At 39.2% G+C, this 15475-nt stretch overlaps 1 protein-coding gene across 3 annotated transcripts in view; it reads right to left on the bottom strand.

Annotated features, from left to right (window-relative positions):
• Positions 1-15475, bottom strand: part of NALCN (sodium leak channel, non-selective) — a gene marked incomplete at its 5' end in the record, with an annotated part of 290329 nt that overhangs the window by 261427 nt on the left and 13427 nt on the right. For all 3 annotated transcript variants that reach the window (XM_080799346.1, XM_080799344.1, XM_080799345.1), the window contains 3 exons: positions 6471-6599; positions 6680-6819; positions 7958-8041. In XM_080799346.1, the coding sequence (XP_080655472.1) occupies positions 6471-6599; positions 6680-6819; positions 7958-8041 (353 nt within the window). The remainder of the gene's footprint in view (positions 1-6470; positions 6600-6679; positions 6820-7957; positions 8042-15475) is intronic.

The raw sequence follows: 15475 nt of genomic DNA, 5'->3' as shown, positions 1-15475 counted from the left end.
ATGTGGAACGTGGCAGATCCCCCGTCCCCAGGCACCCTCAACCACACAGTACACCTGCCCAGCTCAGGCACTAGACCTAAAAAAGGTAGGAGTCACTGAATCATAGTATTGAGATGACTGGCCTACAGATCTCAGGACACACCCACCCCTGGTCTCTGGAATGACAAGAGGCTCCGATCACCTCTGGTGCTTCTTAGACATTTCTAAGGAACCAGCTTTCAGGGAACAGGGAAGTCAAGTTCCCCGCAGGTGTGGGTACAGCGGCTGAAAGCTTAGCATTCTTTGAAGACTCCAGTTTTATCTTTGAAGAAGCCATGCAAAGCCTGTGTTCTACTCTATTAACACTTCTTTGGGAGTTTTAATGTAAAACTAATGTTTTAAGGCACTGATTTCTAATCCAACCGATTCTGAGAATCTTAGCCCCGCTATAAATATGAATCTATGGGTGTGGCTTGGAGTTAGTATTTTTACAGAGCTTGCCACGTGATTTTCTCCATCAGAGAGATCTCATTCTGCAAATGAATTCCCCAAATGTACTGCTCGTGCTGTTATGGTCACTGTATGCAACCGTGTTTTCTATCGGAGGGAAAGCAGGCTGGTCACGTTGAACCTGAGCTATCAGAATGAGGCGAGGTGTGATTTCTACACAGGCCAACTACAGTGAGTGCTATCTGCGAGGGGCTGAATTGTCAGGGATCCTCATTTCCATTCATATAATATGGTCCTAGGACCTCATGGCAGAATTCAGTCCTAATACAAGCCATCTTAACCAGGTACTCATCTACCCCAAGCAGAGCCCGTCTCCCAAGCACGAGCTCCTCGTAACCAAGGGAAACGAAACATTATACACAAATATTTTGGACACACACATGTTGCAGATCATCTCAGACACTGACCATGGTACGGTTGAATATTTAAAGGCACAGAAATCGGTGTCAGGGAGAACTGGGTTTCAACCCTCCTTCTACCTCTTACGCACTGTTTCATCTTGGATCGCATACTTAACCTCACTAAGCCTCAGTCTCCTGGGCTGTAATACAGAGTGTGAAAATAGAATATGACATCAATAGGTTGTTGTGGGTATTAAATGAGGAAAAAAACAGTTATCAATTGTTCAGTGAAAGTTATTTACCACTAATGTTAAGTCAGAGTTTTATAACCTATGTCATTACATTCTCTTCTTTTTGGGAAGTAAGGTCAAAAGAAGTGCTATATTGTAACTGATCGAAAAATTACCCACCATCTTTTAGACCCTTTTTCAAAGTGTAGGGTTTTCTTCTCTTTTTTATACTAAAGATGCAAAAATATTTTTGCTGTTCTGGTGAAAATTGCTTTGGTATTGATTTTCATATGGTAATTCAGTTTATTCTGAAATATTTTCTTATATTTAATTTTTTAAAATTCATAACATATGAAAGGTTGATTTAACTGGTGGCTCAGGTGGGCCGCATCCTTGAGATGGGTATGCATAAACATTTTAAAAGAGATCTATGGAGTAATATAAATATATTGCATGTCACTATTTTATAGACTGGATGGGGCAGAATCCCCTGGAACATAATATCTACATGGGGATAGAAAGAAACCAGATGTCATATGGACTTTCATTTTCTCTATGCCATATAAAGACTTTATACATACGATGTGGATCTATATGTGCATATAGGTTTACAAATGTGGGATTACAATATGGTAGAAGTTGCTCAAATGGCAGATCAAGCATGGGCTGGGAAGTCAGACTTGAGTTCAAATCCTGGTGCTCTCACTTACCAGATAAACATATTATTTAATTTCTTTGGGACTGGGTCTTCATCTGCAAAATGGGAGAAATGATTGCTTTCGGGTTGCTCTAAAAATTAGTTATAGAAGCAAAACATATGAGATATACTAGATGTGCCACAAATGTTGCTAGTAATTTAGTTAGAAATCTACATGCACCCATCAGAGCGTTCTCATTTCTTATTTAAATATTTTAAAGAGGAGCTTTCCAATACGGATTTATCCAAATTTGTTCTTATATCTCCCACCCAGCAGACATCTCTGCGGGAATCCAGTTAAGTTAAATGTAGCAGTCTGTCTTCATCCTTCAAAAGAAGTTTAAATATAAATCAAGAAGACTTCAAAGACCTTTGCATGAATTTGAGGCAGTCATGATTTTACACATTCTGCAAAATTCCCTCTTGATAAAGTCCATAGAAATTAGAAATTAATATTTTAGGTTCTACCACACTTCTATTTTTAATTCTTCTGAACTTTCCATTAAAAAAACCTCATTATTTTGCGAACAGAATGGATAAGCCAATAATTCATTTATTTTCCAAATACCCTAAAGGATAAACTTAAATATTCTTTGGGACCTTCAAGAGAAAGCTAACCCAAATCCAACTCTGTATTGTCTCTAGGCTAAGTGTTAGTGATATTTTATAAAATACCACCGAGTCCTACAAGCTACCCTGGGTGGGGTGACCATCCTAAAATTCCCGTGAGATGGAAAAGAAAGCTGTTAGTAATTCCTGTGCCGCAGAAAGGATAGACGAGGATCGTCCTAGCATCTGTGATGTGTGGTTCCCCCACCTCCACATCTCAAAACTAATGGCTAGGCCATCATAAGCATTTACTTGAACTCCTGACAGAACCCTGTTCTCCGTAGAGTCAACTTTTATGTACCTCATATTTATAATTGCTTACTTCAGAGTTTTCCTAATTATCTGACTCTCGGGAAGAAGATTTCATTATTTGATACGAAGCGAGGACTAAATTTCGCTCCTTTCTCGGGGAATGGTAATCCGGTGGCAGATAAGTCTTCCTCTTTTCTATCTCACCTACCAGCTCATTTTCACATGTTCATCTTGTAGCTTCCGGGAGATTTCTGCCATCCCATTCGGCATTTTGCAACACCTGTTTCTGCCAGAAGCCACTGCTCTTCTCAGGTTTCCTTAGGATACGGACTGCTTTGCTTAGTCAAATCCCATGCCTCGTTCCATAATTGCCTTGGGTTGCCATTCATGATCTGAGGCTTTAGGAGTAATGCTCCCGAGGACAAAGTGAACACTTCTCTCAGCTTTAAAAGAAATCAGCTCCATCTAAAAGCAAAACTGTGTGGATTGAGTTGCTTCCTTATTTATCCTGTTTGCCTCACAGACTATTCATAATCAATTCCAGAGCTCAGCCTTGAAACGCGGGATATAAGGTTTCTGAGCAGACACAGCTCTGCCTGCAAGCTCTCCCATTATTAGGCTATAGTGTATGCAAATCAATTAAGTGGAAATCCGACGACTGCAGAGGACAACAATTAAGAGAAACGAGGTCCTGACAGTGACTGGCAACACCTATCTCTGGAAGCACAGCCATCATACTGTAGTGTAATCCCTGACTCAGAGATGTTTATGAGAAATTCCTAGTTCAACCAAAGGAAACAAAAAGGTTGGAATTTTTTTTTAAATTGGGATTTTTACACATCTTATTTTGACTCTGGGTGGTTTTTAAGTCTCTAAAAATAAATTAAGGTCTGGTTGGAACTAATGGTAAAACAGCATCAACAATTTTTCTGCTTCTCAGTAAGATTCCGTTAATAGTGAACTAAAAATTAAAGGAAAAATGGTATAAGGGATTGGTCCTTGAAATGAATCCTCAAACTTAACGAAAACTGCTATTATGAGCCATATTACTACTCTGCAGCTAGTTAACTATCTTCTTCTCAAAGAAAAATTGTCACATAAAGGGAAGGCAAAATAAATGCGTATGTTCATAAAGCTAACGGGCAGATTTTATAAATACGGGAAAGAGAAAATGCAGACATTCCTCCGTAACTGCTATGTCTAGAGTAACTGAAAATTCTGCCAAAACGTAGGTTAACTCTTCATAGAGAACTCCATTTTTAGGGAAAAGTGATGGATTGGAGCGCTAATATTCAAAATACAAGAGGTCTTTTAATAATTTTTTCAAAGCCATTCATGTCCTAGCCCCGGGTGTGGTGAAGAGATGGCAAAGAGCACTTTCTGAAGTGATGCAAGGGCCCTGAGGTCAGAGGTGCTGCTCTACCTCTTCCCTGTTTACTTGTCCACCTTCAGTCTGCCAGCAGGATGCTTGATCTTCTAGCTAGTTTCACAATTCTAACAAGCTTTAGAATTCTCACACATTCTAACTTGATTTTTAATAAAATGGAAACTTTAAATCAGCTTCCTGCGCCGGCAGCTATGAGAACACAGCAGCTTTCTTATGCGGAAGCTTCTTCTGCTCTTCGCTTCTATCCTATTGTTTCCCGCCCACACGATATCTTTTTCCCACCTCCATACTCACTCACGGAACAATCTAGACACATTTTACAGCCTACATACACTTAAAGAAAAAAAAAAAAAAACCACCTCAAGTCTGTATTCCACGCATGTGTCTCTTCCCTCACCCACACAGGCAACCCCCTTACTCACCTCTTCCTTCCACTCCCCCACCCTGTCTGTGTGTGCCAGCTCCCTGCTTCTCTCCACTCTTAACGTTGTTTTTCTATTTTTTAACCATTTCTCCCTTGTCACATTTAGCAGCTTGCTTTTCTCCCTTTTTTTTTTTCTAAAATTTCCTCTTCTATATCAATTTGTCACAATGTTATTATTATCTGTCTAAATATAAAGTATTATGCACCATGCCTTCAAGACATAGTTACTAAGTACTTACTCTGTGCAAGAATACTAGGTACTGGCCCCAAGAGGGATCTTCTCCACCCTCGCCCTTTGTGTCCTCAAGGAATTCACAGTACAATGAGAAAAACTGTGGAGGTGTGTGTGTGGGGGGGGTTAGCTAGGAGGGCCAGAGGGTTAGTTCTGGCAAACTGGGCTATGTTAAATTCAACTCTTTCCATTACAAACAACAAGATCGATTGGATAAATGGTAACATTTAGAAATACATATCTGGGCTTACAAGAAAGGTCAAAAGGTCAGAAGGAACTAAAAATGCAGAGAGGAAAGTCCATGAACTGACAATATATTGGTATGGATGGGGGGTAAGTGTCCAGTAGCTAAGAGCTTGGGTTTTAATGCCACAAGAGGCAGAAAACAGGGTCCAGAGCCTACGGAAGGCAGGAAGCTAGAAGACGACCCCATGCATATAGCCACGTTATAATCCAAACAAATTCCAGAGTGTAATATGGGTGAAGGATAGTCAAATAGATCAAACACAGTAGAGATCATCGGTACAAACCCAAATATAGACAGGGAATTAGTGAATGAGAAATCTGGCATTAAACTCAGAGGGCACAGCACACGATAAGTCGTGCTGGAACAACTATCTAACCATAGGAAGAAACTTAGATTTCTGCTTTACCCCAAAACATTTCTAAACTGTTATCATGAGATATACTTGACATACAATAAATGGCACATATTAAAACATACGGCTTGATAAATTTTAACATGTGCACAGACCACAATCAAGATAATGAACATACTGATCAACCCCAACCTCCTTTTTTTAAGATTTTACTTACTTATTTGAGAGAGGGAGAGAGAGAACAAGTGGGGGTAGGGGGTAGAGGCAGAGGGAGAGGGAGAAGTAGACTCCCCGCTGAGCAGGGAGCACCATGTGGGGCTTGATCCCAGGACCCTGGAATCAGGACCTGAGCCGAAAGCAGACACTTAACTGACTGAGCCCCCCAGGTGCCCCAACCCCAAAAGTTTCCTAATGTACCCTTGTAACCCCTTATTCTTACCCCTAACCTTACTCCCAGGCAGTCACTGGTTTCCCTTTTGTTGTTACAGATAAGCTTGCATTTTCTAGAATTTTGTATGCATGGAATCACAGAATATATCATCTTTTTCATCTGGCTTCATTTGCTCAGCATAATTATTTCAAGATTCACCCAAGATGTTGTGTATATCAATTTCTCATGCTTCTTTTTATTGCTAAACAGTATTCGTCATATGGATATACCACAATTTGTTTATTCATGTACCTGTTGGTGGAAATTTGGGTTGTTAGCAGTTTGGGCAATTATAAATACAGTCGCTATGTATAAGTCTATTTTATGGACATATGTTTTCACTTCCCCTGGTTAGACACCTGGAATGGAATGAACAGGATACATGGTAGGTGGCTGTTTAACTTTCTAAGAAACTGCCTGTTTTTCCAAGTAGTTGCACCATTTCTCATTTCCATCTTATTTAAATAGGAAATGAAAATACTCAGATGGTATTATGGTAGCACACTCCTCATTCTGTCACACTGAAGAAAATCTCCAAATGCACACTTTGAATTTGCTTAGTCTACTTTCCCAAGGGGTTACATTTTTCAGTCTGGCTCGCCTTGAATACTTGTGTTAAAAAATCAGACAAGAAAATTTTGAGGAAATTTTGAGAATACAGAACAGAGCGCATAAGGGCTTTTTTGTTCAACTTAGACATAGAGTTTTCTCATAAGATTTGCAGAAAGTTTTTTGTTAATCATGTAAATTAAAACACAGTTAGTAGATAGATAAACTTACCCTGGTTTCGTGTCATTTACTACACAGTGATAGGTAAATGTTCCAAACATCTGAACTCCTAAAATTCCATAAAGAAGTAGAAAGAAAAGTAGGAAAATTGAAACGCTCCATATTTGTTCTCCCGATCGCCTGGCGGGGAAAAAAAGGAGGCAAAACTTACAGAAATGTCATAAGCTTTTCTCCTTAACTTACATAAGAGCAGTACTTACTTTAAAATGTTTGTAATCCTGGTCCTTGGTAGCTCAAATCGGAAATAAATTCGGAACGCCCGAATCATAATCAGTGGCCGTGGGATCCGCAACATGCCCCAGGGTGACATCTGGTCAACTATATCAGCAATTTCAAATACCTGTGAATTAAGAGGTAAGAAGAAACAAGCTGAGAGCTTCCCTTAGCTTTGCCCGTATTTACGACAGACACAAGACAGCACTGAACTTTGCCCTGCATTATTTTCCGCTGAAATGGTCCTTTTTGAAGCTATAGCTATCTTTAGAGAAATGAACACATAAACTAATGTAAATGCCATTGCTCTTACTCATTTCCTGTATAATTCATTGAAGGCCAGTTTTTAATTATAACACAAGCGCCAACTTAGAGTACAGAATAAGTAGGCCGAGTTTTCCTCATGAATAAGGTCATTTGGTGGAACTTTTTTAAATAGCTAGAACACAAAGTAATGGAGAGAGGGTTAAGGGCATTATAAAAAAAAAAAGGAATTGTACCATTTACTAAAAGAGGTAAAAATGATAATTAGAAAACGTTTGTCAGTCATTTAATAGCTATTAAATGGAAAAGAACGCACGAATATGCAGGATGAAATCAGATTGTTGGAGAGGTGAGCTTTGTAAAAAGAAGGAGAGCTCATCCATAAGCATTGAGATGACTTTGCAGGATGGACTGAATTTATTATATTCTAAATTTTTAAATGAAGAATGTACTAACTTGAGTTGAATTAAACACAAAACTGAAGCCTGAATGAACACATGGGAATGAATTCTATTACCCAGTAAAGTCCCACCTTTAGCCTTTTAAATATAAGTTCTCCATTTCTCATAGTAAGGCACTTTCTATTTGTGATATGGTATTTTATGTTCATCCCAATGTATCTCTATTAGTCAGCTGTTTTTAGTGGGGATTCAGTCACATAAAAGACCGGAATTTTAATATTTAAATTTTTTTATTCTACAAGATACAGAAATGTTACCCCATGTTCTGTGCTTCATTTTAAATAAATATATTTGTATATCTTTTTAATAAGAAATCATTTGCCATAGTATTGATGTTCATTTCTGATTGAGAATCCACAGATGTGACTGACAAAGATGAAGACGTTAGTTTTTTATCATAAACATTTAAACTAACATGATGTTGAAGAAAGTTACACCATCACATTTGATATACACTGATTACTATTTTTATTTAGATTTTCAATGCAAAACAATGCACTTTTGGAAGATACCCCCATGTAAATTAAAAGTTTTAATTACCTGTAACACCAGTGAAACCCAAAGGCAGAAGACCATAAATCCATCAAAAACACACCAGCGATCTTTCACATAGGAACTATCCCCCTAAAAATAAATTTCACATGGAGTTATCATGCAAAATTAAGAATTTCAAAAAACATCTGTGGAAAGAAGGGTCAAATGTTAATTCAGTATAAACTAGCCATAATTTTTGCATCAAAACTGAAGAAACTTTCAAAAGGAGTACCTTTAGTTTTTTATTTTATTCATAACAATTTATTGTTATGAGAGGGAACACAAGCAGAGGGAGTGGAAAAGGGAGAAGCAGGCTTCCCGCTGAGCAGGGAGCCAGATCCCAGGACACAGGGATGATGACCTGAGCTGAAGGCAGATGCTTAACCACTGAGCCACCCAGGTACCTGGTGGAACACCTTTAGCATTTTAAATGGCATTTTATATAAAGAAAATAATTTATGAAACACAAGTAACTCCAGAGCTACGCATGTAGAATTTTAAGTTCACACAAACAGAAAACATCACTACTTTTTCTCTTGGCCACACAGATACTACCATTTAAGAAACCAGAGGTCATCCCACACAGGAGGCAGCTCAAGTCCTAAAACAGCTTTCTTCCTACAAGAAGTAAGGACAATACTGGTCATCATGAAGACCTTTGAGCCTGTGGATCAACCACCATGAGTAGGAATTTAACAAGGAATTCACCTCGAGCTAAATTAACGTGAAGAAGAAAATTGCCTTCATTAGCACATATATCAAACATATATTGACTTTAATTGGAGTCACATGTGATAAAGAAGACACACTACTTTCATCTTTTAATAATGAATCTACTCTGATGTTAGAATGCGCATTTTTTTAAAAGATTTTATTTATTTATTTGTCAGAGAGAGTGAGCACAGGCAGACAGAGAGGCAGGCAGAGGCAGAGGGAGAAGCAGGCTCCCTGCTGAGCAAGGAGCCCGATGTGGGACTCAATCCCAGCACCCTGGGATCATGACCTGAGCCGAAGGCAGCCGCTTAACCAACTGAGCCACCCAGGCATCCCTAGAATGTGTATTTTTATCAAATGGGAATTTCAGGAAAAAAAATTTCCCTTTCGAACAACAAAACAGAAAAACCCACTAGATTAGAATTGGAACCTTAAATAGGAAGGCCTTTGCTTTCTTAGGACTGCCCCACTGAGTCACCACCTCCACCATAATCCATGAAACTCAGTTCTGAATTTGGTGACATCTATCATTACCAGCTCTGATTGAACCTGCTTAGGAAATAAAAATAGGAACAGAAAGCCAAGATTTTAAATAAAACAATGAAATCTGTGGTAGGATATTTAGGAAAATAAAATAATTTCCAGAACTACCTACACTTAGTAATAAATAGGCTATCAAAAAGACTCCTTGAGAAGTTTTCAAAAATAATCTATATTATTCACAAAACTTACAGTACGGTAAATCACTTCATGGAAGTTATCTGGCCCAGATGTGAAGTGTAAGTTCAACTTAGTTAATGCTGAGGAATCATCTACTTTACATAAGAGGATGTATAACGCCTCTTGAAACACACACACACATACACACACACACACACCCACACACCAATCTTACATAGAGAAACTAATATGTACACACCCAACTAATATGTAAGATAGAACAACTTGTAACAAAGCTATAAACATGGTGGGGAAGATAAGAAGATGAATTTTATGAAGAGTTTAGAGAAAAGAAGCCTAGTTCTCAAATGCCTAAATAATTTTATCATTAGTAAGAGAATCAACCAAATCTGGTAATTTGTATATTTGAGAAGTTCACAAAAGGAGTATGAAAGAAAGCCTGAGGCCTGGGGTCTGGGTAACTAGGAGGACAATGACCCTGTTAAGTGTTACGATCATCATATGTTGATTTAAACGTGATGACGAGAAAAACTGCACCTCCGGGAGGCAGTGGTTCTGAGAATGTGTGCACGCGCGCACACGCGTGTGCACACACACACACACACAGAACAAATAATTTAAGGATGTGATCATTGTCCTCAAAACCTCACAAAACATCTTTTACTATAAGCATCATATTTGCCTTGTCCATTGTATAGTTCACTGAAAATGTAAATTATAATCTAAATTTAGACAATATAGTCAATATAAAATTGAATTTTCTCTGAGCCTAATTTTAATTGGTATCCAAAAAGATAATGGAATACAAATTATTTAAAGTTACACTTTAAAGATTTTTATTTATTTATTTGTCAGAGGGAGAGAAAGAGAGCCCAAGCAGGGGGAGCAGCAGGCAGAGGAAGAAGCAGGCTCCTTGCTGAGCAAGGAACCAGATGTGGGACTCAAACCCAGGATGCTGGGATCATGACCTGAGCTGAAGGCAGACGCCCAATCGACGGAGCCACCCAGGCGTCCCTAAAGTTACACTTTAAAGATTCCCTTGAGTTTCTTAATATTTATTGTTCAATAAATTCAAAATTTATTGTTCAATCATTCATTCATTCATTCACTCATGTATAGAATACCTTTATGAGCTAGATAGTGTTTGAGGCAGTAATGACACAGGATTGAAAAGAAAAACAAAAACCCTTGCCCTTATATGATTTACATTCTCAGTTTAAAAAATGTTAAATATACAGTATATGTTGATAGGTATTATGAATAAAAATAAAAGTGTATATTTTCAAATTGATTTTTACTAAACGAATGTATTTTTTCTGGAATGTTAGGCAGAAAGAGAGGGAAAAAATATCACGACGTTTATTTTAAGAACTAGGCATAGTTGCGATTGTTTTAAAAAATGCAAAGAATTCCCAAAACAAAAACTGAAATTTTATGGGACTCAGCAGAGAGCTATTTTAGAGTAGTTCTGTTTTTAACTTTTTGAGGAACCTCCATATTGTCTTCCCAAGTGGCTGCACTGGCTTGCGTTCCCACCAACAGTATAAAAGGGTTCCCCTTTCTCCACATCCTCACCACCCCACAGCCCAGCAATGGCACTACGAGGTCTAATGCAAAAATACTAATTCAAAGGGGTACACGCACCTTTATGTTTGTAGCAGCATTATCTACAATACCCAAATTATGGAGAGAGCCCAAGTGTCCATCGACTGATGAATGAATAAAAAAAGAGGTGCTATATACATACAATGGGATGGCACTGAGCCGTCAGAAAGAATGAAGTCTTGCCATTTGCAATGACATGGATGGAGCTAGAGAGTGTTATACTAAGCAAAATAAGTCAGTCAGAGAAAGACAAATACCATATGATTTCACTCATATGTGGAATTTAAGAAACAAAACAAACAATAATAGGGGAAAAAAGAGGCAAACCAAGAAACAGACTCCTAACCATGGAGAACCCACTGAGAGTTACCAGAGGGGAGGTGGGGGGGTGGGGAATGGGTGAAATAGGTGATGGGGATTCATGAAGGCCCTTGCCATGAGCACCAGGTGCTGTATGGAAGTGCTGAATCACTAAATTGTACACCTGAAACCAAAAGTATGCTGCATGTTACTAACTGTAATTTAAGTAAAACTTAGAAAAAAAAAAAAAAAGGAAAGACCAAAAGGAAAAAAAAAAAGAGCTAATTTAAAATAGGAATGATTAAAAGTAAATGTTTGGCTGAAAAAGGATCACTGGGATCAGCTGGGTACGCGGACTATTAATAAGATGAGTTTATGTGGTCTTTTTTCCCAAACTATTATTTTATTTCTTTTTTGTCATTAAAAAACATTATACGTAGCATTACTACAACTAACCTCCACTGTTGCTCATAACTTGCTTTAGTAACAAATTATATTCAGTAAGATACAGGATGAGACCTTGCTATACTTAGGATGATTTAAAATGTGAAAGTGAGAATAAACAGCGATAGTTCTCAGGAAGGGTAACTGTGTGGCCAGGACCCAACGAGGGAAGAGAAACAGGATGTTCACATTATAACCATAGATGTCTTTGACTCACGTTCATGTGTTATGTTTTTTAAAGCAGATTTTCAAAATTAAATTTTTAAAAAGATGAACATTTTAGCTTTAACAAAACTTTTAAAGTTTTTTTGTTTTTAAGTTGGCACAGAGGAAGTCAATTCTGAAAACCTGGGGCCCCACAGATTTAGCATATACAGCTCTCAGAACAGAGGTGGCTGAATTTTTGTTTATTTACTTTACAAATTTATTTGCCACGGAAACTGATATTGCCGGGATGACCTAAAGTATACTCTGAACTACATAAAAGGATGGATTATTTAAAATCACTTTAGAAGCCCCGGTAGGAATTCACAAATAAAAAAAAAAGCATGCAAACATGTGTAACTGAAACGAGCTCACACTGTGAAAACCGGCTTCGCAAAACTTCCACTGCATAACGTAGAAAACTATTTCCGAATTAGGAAGTCAGTTCAGTTGCGTTGTTTGGAATGAGCCTGGCTGTAGACTTTCCAGCAATTCATAGTGGCATTTACCTGTTGCCAACAAAACACACCCCACACTGGATGGTATGTAACGGTCAATTAGAACCGGCTTCTTTTGACTTTCCTGATAATAGGTGTGCAATAAGCCACGGGGCACAAGTTTTATACAATACTTTTTGGCTCATGTTTCCAAGAGGTATTTAATATTTATAAAAGCCTTTAGTAAGCAATGGTGCAGGGAGCTGGGACACAAAGACCAATAACACTCAGATGTCTTCCCCCTCCCCTTTATTTTTCTAGTTTTGCTTTTTAGTGTTCATTCTTCTTTTTTTTTTTTTCCCTTAAGATTTTAGTTATTTATGAGAAAGAGAGAGAGGGAGGGAGAAAGCAGGGGGAGGAGCAAAGGGAAAGGGACCAGCAGACTCCATGCTGAGCCATGAGTCTAACCTGGGACTTGATCTCATGACTCTGAGATCACAACTTGAGCCCAAACCAAGAGTTGGACGCTTACCCGACTGAGCCACCTGGCTCTGTGTTCTTTATTCTTCACGCTGTTCTGTCTTCCTGAGAATTCTCCCAAGTCTGTGCCAGCTTTCCTCTCCAGACTCTGATCTGACCATAGCCTACCCTGATAAATGTTTGAGCCCATACGTAAGGCAACAAGCAGCAAACTCAGCTCATGGATAAGAAAAAAAAACGTTCATATTGTGTAACTTACAGAACTGTCCTTTGTAATTTCCACCTTGTTATTGAATGAATTACAGTTGACACCCTCCTGTTTATCAATTCCGGTTGTGAATTTTGGGTTTCCCACTCAAACCTTCTCTAAACCTACTCTCTGGTGTTGCATTAAAAATATCCCCTGGGGCCCCTGGGTGGCTCAGTCCTTTAGGCATCTGCCTTCTGCTCAGGCCATGGACTCAGGGTCCTGGGATGGAGCCCCATGCAGAGCTCCCTGCTCAGTGGGGAGCCTGCTTCCCCCTCTCACTACCCACCCCCCCCACACTCTTGCTTACTCTCTTTCTCTCTCTCAAATAAATAAATAAAATCTTAAAAAAAAAAAACAGCCTATCCCCACTATAAATATTTGAGTCTTTTCTGAAGAGTAGTCACACCTTGAGAGTAGACAATTTCAGCCACCCAGCACAGAGAGAGAGACATACAGCAGATATTAAATGAATGAACTAGATAAGCAGATGTACAATATCGCAGAACGTTTCTGCAGATTACAATACACGGAGTAAGAAGCGCACTCATACGCTTCATACACGCATCCAGCCACCCATCCATTCGTTGAAATTAGCATCGTTCCTTAAAAGAGATGATTCTTGGACTCCTGGCGAAGAAAGAAAGATGTGTTATTACCCTCCCGGGTAACATCTTCAAGGTAAGATTTTTTTCCCTGTATGATCATCAAAGACCACGGATGAAATTAATGAGATAACTTTAGGATGTTTCCTGGAATCGCACACTTCGACGAAACAAAGCCTACAGACCATGCAAACAGGAATCCGGGCAAGGTGAATATAACCTGGGCACTATAATGCAATTGTAAACATGAATGAATTGACATGTATATCATGTTGATCATGACTGATAATCACTAAGTCTTTATAAGTCCAAAACAACTTTAAAAAAAAATAAAATACACACTCTGAACCTGGCACTTGGAAATATAACCTCATAATACACTTTGTGTCTGACGCATTTACCAAATTCTCTTTTTGATTGTGTGTCAAAGACTTTTAATCATAACTGGTGAAGTACGTCCAGATTGTTTTAAAGTCCTATTGTATTCATACCCAAGTTATATAACATTTGCAAATAATGAACTGCCCCTTTCCCCTATTTCCAAATTACATAACCAGAGCCTAGTACGCATGGTACTCAGGAAATTTTAACACCCCAAATATGACAGAAAGGTTTTAATTTGGTTGGTCCATCAACAAAAATGGAGAGCAGAGAATGTAGCCGGAGCTACAGGCAGAAATCAGCATGCTGGCCGCTGAGGAGTTATTCAAGAGCTGTCTGTCAATTTTTACAGAGGTAAACACTCAGAGGCTGCCAATCAATTATGCAGTACTAGAGAGTCACTTAAATTGCCATGCAAGTATTTAATAAGCAGAGAAACCAAACACATTCATCTGAAGACATTTATAGGGATACAGTTCGCAGTTCCAAAATGATATGCACTGGTACGGTTTCCCGAGCACATGATTTATTGTTCCCAGTTCCCAGGGCCCATCTGTCACTGGGTCTTAGCATCGTTATTTATCACTTCAGCACTGCGCAGAGCATGCATGGTACCTTTACCGAGGTTTATTGCCAGATGACAAAGAGACAACTGAGAATTGTCTGTAGAATTTGCAGTCTGCGATACATGGGATGATTTACAACACAAACCTCTGTCACCCAAATGGTGTATTTTTGCCTCCAGGGATCTGGTGAGCTAGAATGCTCCTCAGAATAGGAAGTAATGGGGAGGCAATTAGGAACGAATGCTTGGGGAGTGGGAATGAATTGGCTGACACCTTGGGACATGGGGAATACAACAAAAGATGTGACATCCTTAAGACAAAACATGTCTCCAACAAAAATTTTTGAAGACGGGTCTCCCAGGACTTCCTGCCTCAGTTTCACTATTTCTTGGGCCCTTCCTCCCCCGTATCTTTTATAGAACACCATTACAGCATTGGCATGAAACAACGAAGGTGACGTGTTACCTCCAGAGTGAACTTCTCGAATACAGAGCAGACCCTGTCCCTTTCAGATCTGAATCCCCCGTGCACCTTTACTGAGCACAGAATGAAGCCCGAGCTCCTCACAGGACATGCCAAGTCCTCCCCCGTGCTGCTGGCCACCTTCACAGAACCCCGTACACAGCCCCCCTGCTCTTCTCACTACTGAGAGCTCCCCAAAGCACCAGGCTGTTCCAGACCTTGGGGATCCGAGTATGCCTTTTCTCCCTCTGTGAAATCCTTTACTTTCACCCCCAACACTCCTGCCACAGACCACACTTACTCACCCTTCGGGACATCGGCTTCCTGTCCCTCCTTCTTCAAGACTTCTCTGATATCCCCAAGAAGACGTTTTCACTATTTCTTGCGCCCTCCCTCCC

This window comes from Martes martes (genome assembly GCF_963455335.1).
Source record: "Martes martes genome assembly, chromosome: 3".
NCBI lineage: Eukaryota > Metazoa > Chordata > Mammalia > Carnivora > Mustelidae > Martes > Martes martes.
This window is presented reverse-complemented; position numbering and strand designations above follow the sequence as displayed.